The sequence below is a fragment of the Schistocerca cancellata genome, chromosome 7, assembly GCF_023864275.1.
Source record: "Schistocerca cancellata isolate TAMUIC-IGC-003103 chromosome 7, iqSchCanc2.1, whole genome shotgun sequence".
NCBI lineage: Eukaryota > Metazoa > Arthropoda > Insecta > Orthoptera > Acrididae > Schistocerca > Schistocerca cancellata.
Window position 1 is genome coordinate 297,075,648 of NC_064632.1, and position 14,578 is coordinate 297,090,225.

Sequence of the window (14,578 nt, forward strand, 5' to 3'; positions counted from 1 at the left end):
TAAAGATATTTTTAAAGCGGCATCCGTCTCTCAGCCTGAGTACACCAAACTCATTGTTGCTAGCTAGAGTGAAAGGATTTTCCAAGGAAAGAGTGAATTTCTATTTCGATGTACTAAAGCCAGAAAAGGAGAAAGTAAATGGCAATCCAGCGAAAGCGTTTAATGTAAAAAAAAACTGGAATAACTGTTGTTCAGAGTCGACGTTCGAAAATAGTTAGTGTTAAATGGAAGATACATGTTGGAAGTTTGTCTTGCCAAGAAAGAGTGTCTCTAATGAGAGTGGTTTCCTGTATAAATGTGGCCTGTATGTTCATTCCATCTTTGATAGTCCTCCATCGAAAAAATATGTAAGCTGACTAGTTGGATGGTTGTCCTCCAGGAACTACAGCTAGCTGTCACTCTTCTGGATCGATTCAGCTCCATATCTTCACAGAGTGGTTTCATCTCTTCTTGGAGTATACGAAGTTGACTCCAGAAAACCTAATTGTCCTCATCTTGGCTGAGCATTTCTCCCACACAAGTAACATAGATATCATCCACCTGGCATGGCAACATCGAGTCATTATTGTGTGTCTGCTTCTGGATATGACACACAAGTTGTAGCCTTCAAATGCATCCTTCATAGATCTGTTTAAGACTTATTACAGCCAAACTGTGGAGTCTTGGATGCCTGAACATCTATTCAGAGTCTTATCTTCCTACTAGAGAGGTGAACTGATGAGAAATGCTTGTTCTAAATGTGCATTCCCCAAAATTGCTATGCAAGGGTTTCAGTCATCATGTAGCATAATTCCCTTCAACAAGCATATCTTTGCTAATCATGAATTCCTTCCGTTAGAAAACGAAAATGGCTTGCTGAAGAGGTGGGTGCACCAGAACAAAACAGTGCTAACAAGACAGTCTCACCATTCCAGATTCGCACACCATCAACATTTGGTCAGTCTAACAATCCTAACACAGTATGACGACCTTCAAGAACAGTAGTTACAGTAACAACTTCCCCAATCAAAATGGTCCTTAAAGAAAACAATTGTAAAGAAATGGTGAATAAAGAAGGTGTAGTAAATCAACTAGAGCACTGGCAACCCTAGGCCTGTCGTTAGAACCATCATCCAAAATTGTTACAAGTGCTGTCCCTATAGCATCGAAGAGAGGGAATTGAAATCTTTTGTTTGTGACATCAATCAGCAACTTACATTTTGTAGTTGGAGTATTTTGTAATTTCGCCTGATTATTCCATTTAGTGAAAAAACAACGAAAGCGCAGTTTGGAAACATATACTAGTTATAAAGTGTGTTGTTCTGAAAAATACTTATTTTTAAACTAATGATCGTCACCACCTCATGTTAGGTATCATTGAAAAAATCAGATATATACACACTTCTTATAGCATCCAACATTTTTAAAAGGAAATATTTCAGATTAACAAAGTTTTCGTGTATTGCTCTTTTATGTTGTTTCTAGTATGTATTGGGTTTGTTAACATACACTAATAGAATAAAATATAATTTAAGTCAATTTACGAAAAGCATCTACTACTCACGACCTCTCCCCTACTGGAACTTTCGTTAATGTCTATTATGAGTTGTATGCTTCAACAAGGGTCACACTTTATGCATAGCATTTTCGTAATAATTGGCTACTATTATGAGTATAGATGTAGAAAATATTTCATTTATAATGCTCAGCCTTTACGGATGTCATAACTGGAGTAAAAAGAGATAAAGAAAATATTAATGTGAATGTACTCATATAAAATGAGGCTTAGCCATGATTCCTTGTCCCATAGCATCTAATGTTTACTGTATTAAACGCTCACCTGAGATATAGAAACTTGGTACCCAAGGTGTATGAGGTCTGTCAAAATCGAATGGGTAAAATCGATGGGTAACACCAAATTTCTTTTCATTTTGCAAGATGATCAATGTAATCTATTTAGCTCTTTCACTTGCTGACCAGGCTGTTGCTACACTTTCACTTTTTCAGCTATACAATTAGTAGCTGGTTTAAGGTACTGAAATTTTTATGTTGCTGAACAGACATGTAGATTGATGTTCCAAAAATTGCATTCAGTGATTTTTACTATCAATGAAACTTTTCATCCATTACTGCCAAAAGACCAATGGTTGATTCTTGATGCTCCTAAATTTGTTTCCTTAGATTTTTTATAAGCCATCTGCAAGGTAGGACCTTCCACATTATGAACCATTGATTTGGAGTTACTTGAAATATTGCAAGGGGCTCTCCCTAGTGTGCCTCTTTGCCTGCAGTGTTGTTGCAAGATGTGCGTGTTTGTAGTAACTTTGGAATGATAAGTTTTGAAGGTGCCTTTTGCGCTGTTGACAGGGTTTTTTTCTAACAGTAGATGGAGTTATAGTGGGAGGGTCTGTTGCGTAAGGTTTGTAACTAGGTTGTTCTGATTATTATTAATTATAGTGTAAATTTTCATTTGTAAAATAACTGGCTAAAGTACTGAAATTTAAGCTAATGTTTGTTTATTCAGTTTCATGTCATGGGCAGAGTGATTGGTGAATTGGGATAATACGAGTAATGTGAAGGAGAGTAAGATAGCTGACTGGATTACACCATCACTGCCAGAACCAAACTCTCTGGAGTGCTTTAACTCATACTAACATTATTTATTTATGTTGTTTTTGAGCAACCTAGGCAATGTATGGTCCTGGCTGAGTCAATAAAAACGAGTTTTTCTATGAAGAAAAACGTTTGTGTCCTCCAAAAAGAGCCAATAAAAGCGGCTTTTTCTGGGAAGAAAAACGTTCATGTCCTCCCAAAAGCTTGAAATTGTTTTTATTATGTACATCCATGTACAACAGGAGTATCTTTTGTGTACAGTATCTCAAGGGTTCCTTGTGAGACATCTGTCTTTCATTTGCATAATTTAAAGTGCCCCATCAGTAAATTACAAGTGTGATTCAACATCTGTCTCTCTTTTGCAGTATTTAACGTACCCTATCAGCAAATTACGAGCTGGTTCAAAAAGTAAGGTGAATCAGATACCCAAAGTCACTAAGGACTGGTACTTTTTACTTTTGCACATAGTTATCATGGTTGTCCAAACATTTGTTCCATCAGTTTACCAGTCTGTTGATACTGATCAAATAAATCAAGGTGCAGGTCTTCGAAACACTTAACAACCTTGTGAACGTCAGCATTGATTTGTTGGGAATGGAGGTGACCAGTAAACATAATCAGACATCTACAAACAGATAACACATTAATAAGTTCATTTGCAATATGAACACTTAATAATTGAGATGCACATAATTTTGTATAGCTGTAGGTTCTTCAACAATACTGAGTCATTTACAGTGAGAGTAATGTTCTTGATAGCAACAAATGTCTTGAATACTGATACACTCCAACAAGTCTCCTAATATTAGTAATGCATAGTATCATCATGCTATGTCAACGTGCAGTCTTCACTTCAGTCTTCTGTACTAATATTGATAAATCTATACATGCACTGAATGTGAGAGTGAAGCTCTGACTGTGGCTGCCTAAAAAGATGTGACTGCTAATCAGCCACACACAGTGAGATCATGTCAACTTAGCGTCCACTAGTGGAGTTCATGGGATGCACCATTGGAGACAATGAACGATGGTAGAGCAAGCTCGCCCATTGGTGTGCTGGGCGGAAATTTAAAAGTACCCTTTCCCATGTAGCTGCGAGCAGCAAGCAGCAGACCAGGGGTGGTCGACAAAGATGCCATTAATATCACTGGCATTAATTCTGAAGTGGCGACCAGCCTGGAGTTTCTTGAACAGGCTGAAGAGATGAAAATCACTTGATGTGGGATCTGGGCTGTATGGAAAGTGTTCATCTGAAACACTAAACTGAATTGCACATGACTGAGACCATATGCTGTCGAATGTTGTCATACAATGACACAATACCTTGTTAAAATAATCCTAGTCGTATTTTCTGAATCGCCTCCTGTGACCTTTCCAACATATCACAATATGGACCATTTCACACTTGTCTAGCAGCTGTCTTTTCAGCACTGCATACATGGCCGCTGCTGTTGTGATTTCACATTTATTCAGTTGCTGTTGTTCATGACACAGTGGATGCATTTTATTCCTTCCCTGTCTCTCAGTATTTAAATGGAATGTGGACAGATGCTAACATGGGTTTTAGTTTACCATCATTTAAATAGAAGAAATAGAGACAGCATGCAGTTGATTCATGCAAACAACTTAAATAGGAATTAATGTGGGACATTTCACATGCAATTTCGATAGCCCCTTAGCAATCCTGAAACGTTCCACTAAACTCGAATGAGTATATCATCAATTTCAGCAAACAATATGTGGGACATAATGGTGGGTTAAGATTTGACTTCAGCAGGGTTTGTAAAGTAGCCATTCTCTAGAATAATTTTTTTGAAAACTGTTATTTACTCCACTCATTGTAAACATATGTTTGTAAACTATACAATAAAACATATTTAAGTGGTTGAACAACTTATTTACCAAATTCATTTTTTAGTTATTATTCATGTTCTGAAATGTTCCACTGAATTCCTTGAATACATCAATCCACTCATTTTTGTGTAAATCCTTTTTGTAGTTTTTTCCCACAAAACTGACTGCTCTTTCAATAAACTAATTAATAACCCAGTGTCTGTTTCCCAAGCTATGTGTAGGCTGATGAGAAGAAGTTATGAAAACAAACAGAAGACAAGTAACAGTAGAATGAATTAACCGACATATGTGCTGTTGATGCCTCAAAGAATACTTTGCTGCGCCATGTCTGAAAGATGTGAAGGCGTCAATGTGTAGTGAGGCTCCAGTAGCCCCATGCATTACCGTACTAATAGCATGGCAGCTGCCCACTGCTAAGGGAGATTACGCAAACAGGGAATAAACACAAATTCATACGTAAAGCCCTTTAGACCTGCAGAGGAGACTGATGACCTTTATATCTGATTAGAGTATAAATATCAATTGAGAGGATTACTCTTAAGTCACCTCTACAATAAGTCAGGTATATTTCCAAACTAATATAAAAATTATGTTCACTGTGGTTATAATTAAACATTCGCTACTTGAGAGGAACTCTATGACAAACGAGTCATCATAGGACAATGAAACATTGTGGAAACATTTGTAAGGACATGCAGGAAAGAAATAACAAATTAACGAATGAAAGGAACACATTTCAATTTCTGCTTAAGATGATAACATTTGTTATTTGCACACCATGTTTACATTCCAGGTTACAAATGTTGCTCAATGTGATGACCACCTGTATCCACGCCAGCCTGGAATTGTTTCCAGCACTTTGAGAATGGTGGGCCATAGAATGCTGAGCTGTTGTGACACAGCTCATGCACTGCACAAATGTTGCACATGGCATCCAACATTCTCAGCCATGGTAACAGTTACTTCTACAACAATTTTTGGTGCAACTCATCATCAGCTTCTCCCAGGAACAATTCCCAAATCACCAGTTAATTCAAAGTTCTGAACTTCTTCAACCCCAATGCAGAAGGAGGACTTCCCCAGATTAATTCAATGTGTCGATAGTTGCAAAGAGCAGCAGCACTTTTGCTATTGTTTTGATAAATCAGCTTTATGAGAAAAGCCCCACTCACCTGGTCCAAACCCATGTTAACTGTCTGCAAGTGTAGTGCACACTGCAGCTTTTGTTTCAGCCCTATGTTGCCACACCAGTACCAGCACCTAATGGCGAGTCATAATGCCAACATAAACAACAATTCTAATGCTGCAGCACATAGAACACAGTTGAGTACACATACAGTAAATAATTTTCTATTATCATTGACTCAAGTAGCGAAAGTTTAATTACAACCAGCCTGTACTAACAATCACTTATGAAACTGGGCAAACAAAGTTGCTTCTAATTACAAATACATTTCATTCCTTCGAGAGTCAAAGGTTTCTGAAAATTCTGATATATGATATACTACTAAGTCATTTTTCTAAACAATTTTTGTCAATAACTTCACAGTTCACTTTTGTAAAAGATTCTTCTTGGAGAAAGCCATACAAAACGACACATACTAAGTTGTGGTAGAGCTAATCAAGAAGAGTAACAATTCTGGTATATTCTATGACCTTACGAAAACATCTGAATTTCTAGATCATAGAGTTCCACCTGAAAGGTTAAACTGATATGCCATTAGTGGCAACACTCTTGCAAAGATTCTTAATGTGTAGCCATACTGACAGACTGTGTCTCAAAAATGAAATGAATCTTAAAGTGGAGGAACAGACCATGTGAGACACCATAAGAGTCAGTACTAGCTTTGCTCTTAGTCACTCTTTCTGAAGTCAACTAACATTAGCATCAAGACAATTGGTAATACGTTTAATTCATTGTACAACTGCAATACAAACAGCAGTATATCTTAAAAAGTCTTCTGTTATATTTTTTGAAAAAATCGAGTTTTCCTGTAAATAGTAAGTTACCAGAAGAAGACGAAACAAGCTTCATCTATTTAATATAATTTTTTGTTAATACTCATACACTTGAAAAAACTGGCTCATCAGTTGCTATTAAATTGCAACACTCGTTAAACAAAGTAAAGAGATCAACAAGGAATTTTCACAAAGTTCTGGTATAATGTTTTCCAGAAACATTTTTAAGTCATGTTACGATTGCAGCAGCTCAAAGAAGAAATTTTATGAGGCTATGCAAAAGACTTGTGTGTGTTGATTGGTGTACCACTGTCATGGGGAGGATCATTAAGTGATGCTTTTGATTATTTGTATACAGTAACTACTATCTATAATGAATATTGTCCCCTCATTACTGAATGCAATAGATCAAAGAGAATGGAGGTGCAACTGACTGATATTCACCTTACTTCAATAATTGAAGAACTCTGTTAAAATTTTTCTGTGACATATTGTGCATTAATAATAGGTATAGACATTCATATGCCAAATTAAAAGTTTTACAGAAAAGTTATCATTTCTGCACTGAAAAAAGCCAATGACAATTATATTTCTCAGTCTAGTAACAAATGTAAGGCAACTTGAAAAATAGTTGAAGCAGAAACAGAGATAACTGCAGAAAATTTACCTGTACACTAAGTGTAGATGAGCTACATAATAGTCTCATAAATTCTGAAAATTTATGGTAGAGGAAAATAATTTAGATGTCAGTGAGGACAGATTTCCCAAATTGCAGAAAACAGAGATGACAGCAGACTTGCAAAAATTTGGGATGAGAAGAAACTATCCTAAAAATATACTGGATGCAGACAGATCAGTGAGAAACTCCACGACTGAAGACATACATGGTTTCTCCAATTTTATCCTAAGGAAAACAATAAATAATATATTTGTTCTTTCCAGACTGCCTAAAACTGAAAATTATCTTGTCCACACATGAAAAAAGAAATGGAAATTCACCTCCAAAATTACAGACCTATAGAAACAGTGCCAACAAAATCTAAAATCATTGCGACTTTAATGAAAGAACAATTAAATAATTTCTTGAGTGTTATAATCTACTTAACAAGACCCAATATGTGTACCGAAGCGAGCTATCAACAATTACTGCATTTCAAGAAGTTGTGTTAACAATACCACATGGTTTTGAAAACAGGGAGCACACCCATACATTTCTAGTAGATCTAACTAAAGCATCTGACACTGTCTCACATAGCATTTTAATTAAGAAACTTCAAAAATATGGAATAACTAGCCTAGAAGTAGCATTTCTGAAATCCTATTTCACAAACAGAAATCAAATGCTTGTTGTACATTCAAATAAATCACTGGTCTTCTAAAGATAAAATATTGAGTCCCACAAAGATTTGTGCTGGGACCTTTCGTGTTTAACGTATATGTGAATGATCTGCACAACTTATTAGCACATTAATCCGTTATGTACACCTATGACACAACTTTTATCACATCACATAATGATGTGAATGTTATTGAACACATGAACAATATCATGGTGGAAAATGGCAATGAGTGGCCACATGAAAACAAGTTGACACTATATAAAAATAAAATGAAGCACAGACTCTTTTCACTTGGAGGTATTATTAAAGGTCAAAACGAACTCTAGTATTCTGCAAAATTGTTAACCATATACCTCGATAGTATATTACTTTGGAAATCCCGCACAGAAAAGATCTGGAGTAAGCTGGCCAGCGTTTAATTTCTACTTAGGAAACTGAAGGATTGTGAGAGTAAAGAGCTCATTTGTATGACATAGTATGCTCTTTTTCATACACACTTGGATTATGGAATATTTCTTTGGGGAAAGGTTTTCCTCCGGCCGAAGAAAGCCATTATAAATTTTTGTTTTGAGAAATTTGACTTCTAGTAGACTGTACTTTATTGAGCACAAAATACTTACAGTCCCCAGCCTGTACATACTCAAAGTACTTATGCATGCGAAACATAATATCCACATGTATGAAAGAAAGTTATATACACACTCAAATAAAACCAAAAACAGGAATTTGCTGGGCATTCCTTGGACTTGTTCAAGTAAAGCCCAAAATAATTTTTACATGCTGGTAAAACATTTTTCAACATTATGTCACATAACACAAAGATAAGCAATCTCTATTTAATAATTTTTATATATGTTACCCATCTTTATAAACATTTGTATAATCATGTACGTACTTACGATGGCTTATACAACGCAACAGTTGTTTATAGACAAATAAACCAACTCAATTCAATTTTAAAAATTCTGAACAAAGAGTACACATTGAAGGATTGATGTAAGGCTTATGCATGTAAGGAGTATTTTCAATTTTATATTGATGCATTCTAATATTACTGTCGCTGCCAAATCACGAATGAACTGCAGAGTTATTTGATTGAACATCGATACTTCATAATCGAGTTACTTCAGCAAGTCACGTACTTTCGTTAGCATCTTTGCTTGCAGCCTTGTTTATGTTGAATTGACGCAGTGTAAACATGATTGTTGTTTATGTCTACGCTGAAAAGGACAGTGGGAAAGCTATTTATTTATAACGCACCGGAATTCAGAAGATGCAACATTGTAGAGTGCTGTGAGAAATGGAAGGTGAATATTATACTCAAAATTTATTTTCTTCGTGATTAAGTACCGATAATGTACTATGTAAACAAATAAACACAAGCTGTCGTATACAGATGTATCCTAGGCAGCAGCTTCTGTCACGCGTGAACTGTTAGAGACCTTAGTTTACTTTTTTCGTGCATAAGATTGTTTATCCTAGCCCTGCTTAACACAGACATTTTCTTCGTTGGTGTTTACCGGGCGATAGCTTGTATTTAGAAGGGACTGACAGTAAGTGAAGGGAGATTAACAGGTCTGCTGGGAGATGTGGTATGCCCCAGCAGTTTGTAGTAACAAATCATACAGAGAGAACCAGTTGAGGCGTATATGTACCAGCTCCTTTCCTCAGCCTCGCTGTAATTCCCTCATTACAAGTAAAATTGTTATTATATTGGTTACGTTGGAATGGTGATGTTTCCGTTAAAAGTTATAGATCACCCCTCAGCGTTCGTGTGACAAGCTTCTCGGAGGCATTTTCTTTCTCCACGTCAAACCTCCGTTTCTGTCTCTACCCCTTCTCCATCCTTCTCTCATCCCTTTTCCACTTCTCTGAGACGTTAGTGCATTAGTTGTTTTACACGCACTTGGGCGAAGCCGAATCCCACTCTGTCTGAACTTACTTGAAATATTTAATCCATTTTATTGCTTCGTCTTCCTTTTCTTCTAGTTTCATTTGTATAGGGTTTTTCATAAGAAAGAACTCTGTGCTGAGGCGGTAAAGAAATAAACTTCTAGGGCAATGCCATGAAGCAAGTTCTGAGAGGAGTATGTGCTCTTTTTAATATGGAATATTACCCCTTTTTTCGCAACAGTTTCGCTACAGAAAGACATAACAGTTTCATTAAGGAAAGAAAGTAGAAACATGTAACTATAAGCGGAAATATGAAACTGTCTTTTGTGCATTTGAAAAAGTTTACTGGCACATTCCTGTTATTCCGTACTGTATATAAGTATTTTCTGAAGAAAACTGGCACAGTGGTGAAGTTCAGCCAGGCTCTAGACTTACATTTGTAAGGAATTGGCTATTTAATTTTTCTGACGGAACCATCCCAGAATTTTCCTTTAGTTATTTGGGGAAGCCGTGGAAACCTAAAACTGGGTATAGGATTTTGAACTGATGCAGAAAAAGATATCTGTTTGAGTACTGTGGGTAAAAGAGTTGACCTGAGAATTTTGCATTCAAGTGGACATACATTACCAAATGCTTAGGGCTTAAAATTGTATCTGAAATGGGTCATCCATATAGAAGAAATTTCAATGGCTTCCCAGAGTTCATTCTGAAATATATAATAGATTTTTAAAAACCCATATTTACATTGATGCTTAGTGTTGAAGCTTTCGTGAAGACCTTTATAACCAGAATTGTTACTTCAATTTGCCTGAAGGGAGATAAAAATGTTCTTGACACTTTCAGGACAATATTCCCTATCCAAGATCATAGAACAATGTGTTGGAGCAACTCGATAGCTGTTTAAGAACTTTTTCATGGATATATGCAGTTTCTATCATTTGCAGAAGCTGTCCCTTCACTATGTTTTGGTACATGGTTATTGAAGATATTTTAGCAGTCTGTGTCTCTGCTATAGAAACCCACTACCGTAATTTCAACTTCTTATCCCATTTGACATGCATCACATCCTTCTTCATACCACAGGTTGTATTCAAGCATGCAGTTTTCCGATTCAGTAGGACATGTAAGCACTTCTCTGATTTTCCCTTCTTTGCATCTGTAACATACTTGCTAAATATATATGTTTCAGCAATAAATCCTTCAGAATCTATATTAATAATCCGAACCATACTTTCCTCTCTCTCGTTTGGAAACTATTCTCCCAGTGAATCCCTCCTCTCCACCAACACTACCACCACTCCCTAAATTATTCCCAAGAACCCAGCTCCTAACCTAGTACCATCCCATAACTCAAACTCATAATGCACTGCTACAGCAGAATTAAGTTATAGGACCTACTCATAAATAAGATCAGTCTGCATGATATATTCACGCTATTATACAGAGTTTCTCCATTGCCCACAAAATCTGCATAAAATTATAGTCAAACCCATGGTATTCACAAACCACCCATCTATGCCTCTAAGTATGAAACACTGCATGTTACTGCAACACCTGTCCCTTGCAGTGACTTACTTCAGATTCACCAATGCCAAAACCTGAAATACAACACGCATGACACATGACTTATCTCATATACTAACTGGCACTGTCCATTCACTACCTCGAAAAATAGGCCCTAAGTGAATAAAAATGGATGAATCGCTTGCAATGGGAATACCAAAAATACTATTATGGTGCACAAGTTACCTTGTCAGCTATATTGTACAGGCCATCTGAACACTTAGAGCTACCTTGAAATCAAAAGATCAGAACATAGGCGGCAGTGCACCTTTTCATTATACCACCTTTCCGAAATCAATTTATGGTGATTTTTCACCCCTCCCCTTCCATCCGTTTTGTGTTTCCACATTCTGGTGCCTGCCCAATGTGTTAAACTGCAGCTGATCTCTCTCGTTTGCCTGCTGGTGTTTTTCCTTCACAATGCATGATTCCAATAAGGCTTCAGAAAGCCGCAAACAATTGCCATCGCTGCTGGTGGTAGCCTTTCTTGAAAATGTTCTCAAAACAGTTATTCAATTTAGATACCCAGTGTGTCCATCTGATTTCATGCACACATACAGATACAAGCACCCACACATGCATCTTTTTCATTTGCCTTGATGACAAGGGCAATTGAGAACAATGCTTTCTCTGTAAAGTATGTATGGTCTTTTGGACAATAAACCTTGGTCTACTTAGTGTAGAATTTAAGTTAAGTGCCTCTGGGCTTGTAAGTATCCTTTTCCCTTTTGACACAATTGCAATATGATCCATTTCCTCTTTTTATTCTTTGCGTTGGTTGGTGAAAAGAAACAAAAGGGTTCACACAATTTGCAACCAGATAGTAGTGATGTCTACTTCTGAGGAACAGTACTGTATGCGAATGTATTTTCTTTCATCCTGCAGAAGCCTTCTGTAGTACAACTGGAATACAGTTTTGATCTGTAATTCTTAATTGGCGAGAAAAAAACCATTACCCCATGTACATTTCAACATTCACTATGTGCTGTCATTCGATATCAGTAACCTCAACTGCATGATTCCTGGGATTAATGTACAAACCATGACTGACATGACATACCCATATCAGACATATTCTTCTAAGACTTTAACAAGAGAGAAATATTCTTTGCACTCTGCCTCATACACACATCTGACCACTATTTTCACACGGCATCATTCACAAAAAAAGAGAAAAATGCAGTATGCTGCATTATTACATACTGGAATGTCAGTGTTGAATAATACTCTTCTCTTGGAGGCAAGAGAAATGGTTCTCTGTATTCAGTGCTAGTACCTGGTGTTTAAATGTACGTTGAGGAGAATGCACATTCTGGATTCCCCAGTTGTTAAGAAATTGGCAGACTGAGAGGAGCTTCTTCTGCCAAATTCTTATTTCTCTCCATCAGGGTACCTTCCATTCGGAAATTGGTTGCACTCAGTGACTGTTATGTGGCTTATAAATTATAGAGTGCAGCAATCAGTTGTCCTTTTTTAGATTTTATCATGCAGATCCAGATTTCGGCTAGTGGCTAGCCATTCTCAGTGCACTATTTTCTATTCTCGAATGCATGTAAGTCCCTGTCACTCAGTAGAATTAACAGAAGTGTGACTGACACCCGAACAACAGGAACTTACATGCATTGAGAATGGCTAGCCACTAGCTGAAATCTGGATTTGCGTAATAAAATCTAAAAAAGGATGACTGATTGCTGCACTCTATAATTTATAAGCCTTCTTTCTCTGTTGAAATGAAAAGTACAGCACTGAATAAGAAGCAGCATTTCATATTATGCAATTCACAGGATAACCCAACACTTTGAAATTCTTTTTATCGGGTTTTCACAATGTAGGAAAATGATAGATTGCTACTTACTGTAAAGAAGAAAAGTTTCAGACAGGCAATATTAAAACACACTCGCACAGAGCTTTCAGCCACAGCCTTCATTCACAAGCAGGCACACCTCACACACACGACTGCCAACTCCGGCAGCTCATACCAGAATGCCAGATATTCACATTGTACAACATCCACTTACTCCCCAAATATAAAATGACAATGTTAACAACATATTCACAAAAACTGTGCAAATTCAGAGGCTAGATGCAATTAAAATTGACTGGGTGTGAAGACAATACAAGGAGACAATTGAAAACACTGTCCTGCCTCAAGAAAACGAAAGCTGAAAGTGCATACAACAGTGAGTAGAAACAAAGTTTAGTCTGTAATCAAAGCCCATAAACAAGACACAGGTTTGTATTAACTGTAGAAAGCAAACAACAAACCCTGAACAACTTTCATTGCAGAACAGCATTGGCTTTTGCATTGCAGTAGTGGTCAGATGTTGTTGACAGTTAACTTGCTGATTCTGCAGTAATTGGCTGCATGTATCTCCACAAAAAATGGAGGGACAGTTGAGTAATTTGTATATTAAAAGTTAATGACAGCAAAGATACAGAAACTAACCAACACAGGAAACATGAAGAACATTGCAGAATAATACCTGAATAATCCTGAAGTATCAGTGTTAACTCTAAAAGTTCAACCTGTGCTGCTACATGTGTATAGAATTCACGGATAAGCTAGGCTGAAAAGTTTTGCGTTTCTGAATCCTGGTGTGCACAGTATCATATTGTTGGCAGTGATGCAAGTGGAAAATGCAGTGAGCCATGTTGAGAATTTTATTTCAGGCAGAAAACTCCACAATGTTCATAGTATTCTTGTAGGCCTATGTAAAATTGTATGAGCTTCACAATTTTTTTTTTCTTTTTTTTTTTTCGTTACATGCTTTAATGTTCTGCTGATGTATTGCACATGTGTACCTTCAGTCTTAGAAATCATATAGTGATTTCTCAAATTGTGCAACAATCTTCTTACTTGTTGTCTTAATCTCTGCTCTTGTTAGCACAGATGGATCATCGACATCATAGTCAACCATAATTTCTGAAACAGAATGATAGAATAATGTAAATGTCTCATAGCTGAGGTACCATATTTCTAATGTGCTAGTATTATTTTTATTCATATATTGCCCTGCTCATTCCGTATATTCATCTTTTATTTTCCAATACTAGTTAACTTGTTCACTGTGGACTTTGACTAGTGTCTTCAACCAGTAATCAAAAGTCATGGTTCCTGGGTTCGAACCCAACCATCTAAATAAAATTCTTCAGCAATGGTGTAAGAAATCACCCTCATTCTGGCAATGGCCGTGTCAAAAAGTGGAGAGGAGTTGACAGAGGTTTGGAGCACCCTCTTGCTCCTTGGATGGGAAACTACCCCTGAAAGACAAATTAATCAGGAATGATCAATGCTATGGGGATGCAGAATGCAATGGAAACCACTGCATTAAAGACGTGTAATTTGTATCTGCAGGACATGGGGCTTGAATTTGTCA

The 14,578-nt window shown here is 36.8% G+C and overlaps 1 protein-coding gene across 1 annotated transcript in view; it reads left to right on the forward strand.

The window, feature by feature from the left end:
* The first annotated feature begins 8,888 nt into the window (after window positions 1-8,888).
* Window positions 8,889-14,578, forward strand: part of LOC126092437 (gastrula zinc finger protein XlCGF9.1-like) — a 167,446-nt gene continuing 161,756 nt past the window's right edge. Inside the window, exon 1 of the mRNA XM_049908037.1 lies at window positions 8,889-9,052. Within this exon, the coding sequence (XP_049763994.1) occupies window positions 9,046-9,052 (7 nt within the window). The 5' untranslated portion in view covers window positions 8,889-9,045. The remainder of the gene's footprint in view (window positions 9,053-14,578) is intronic.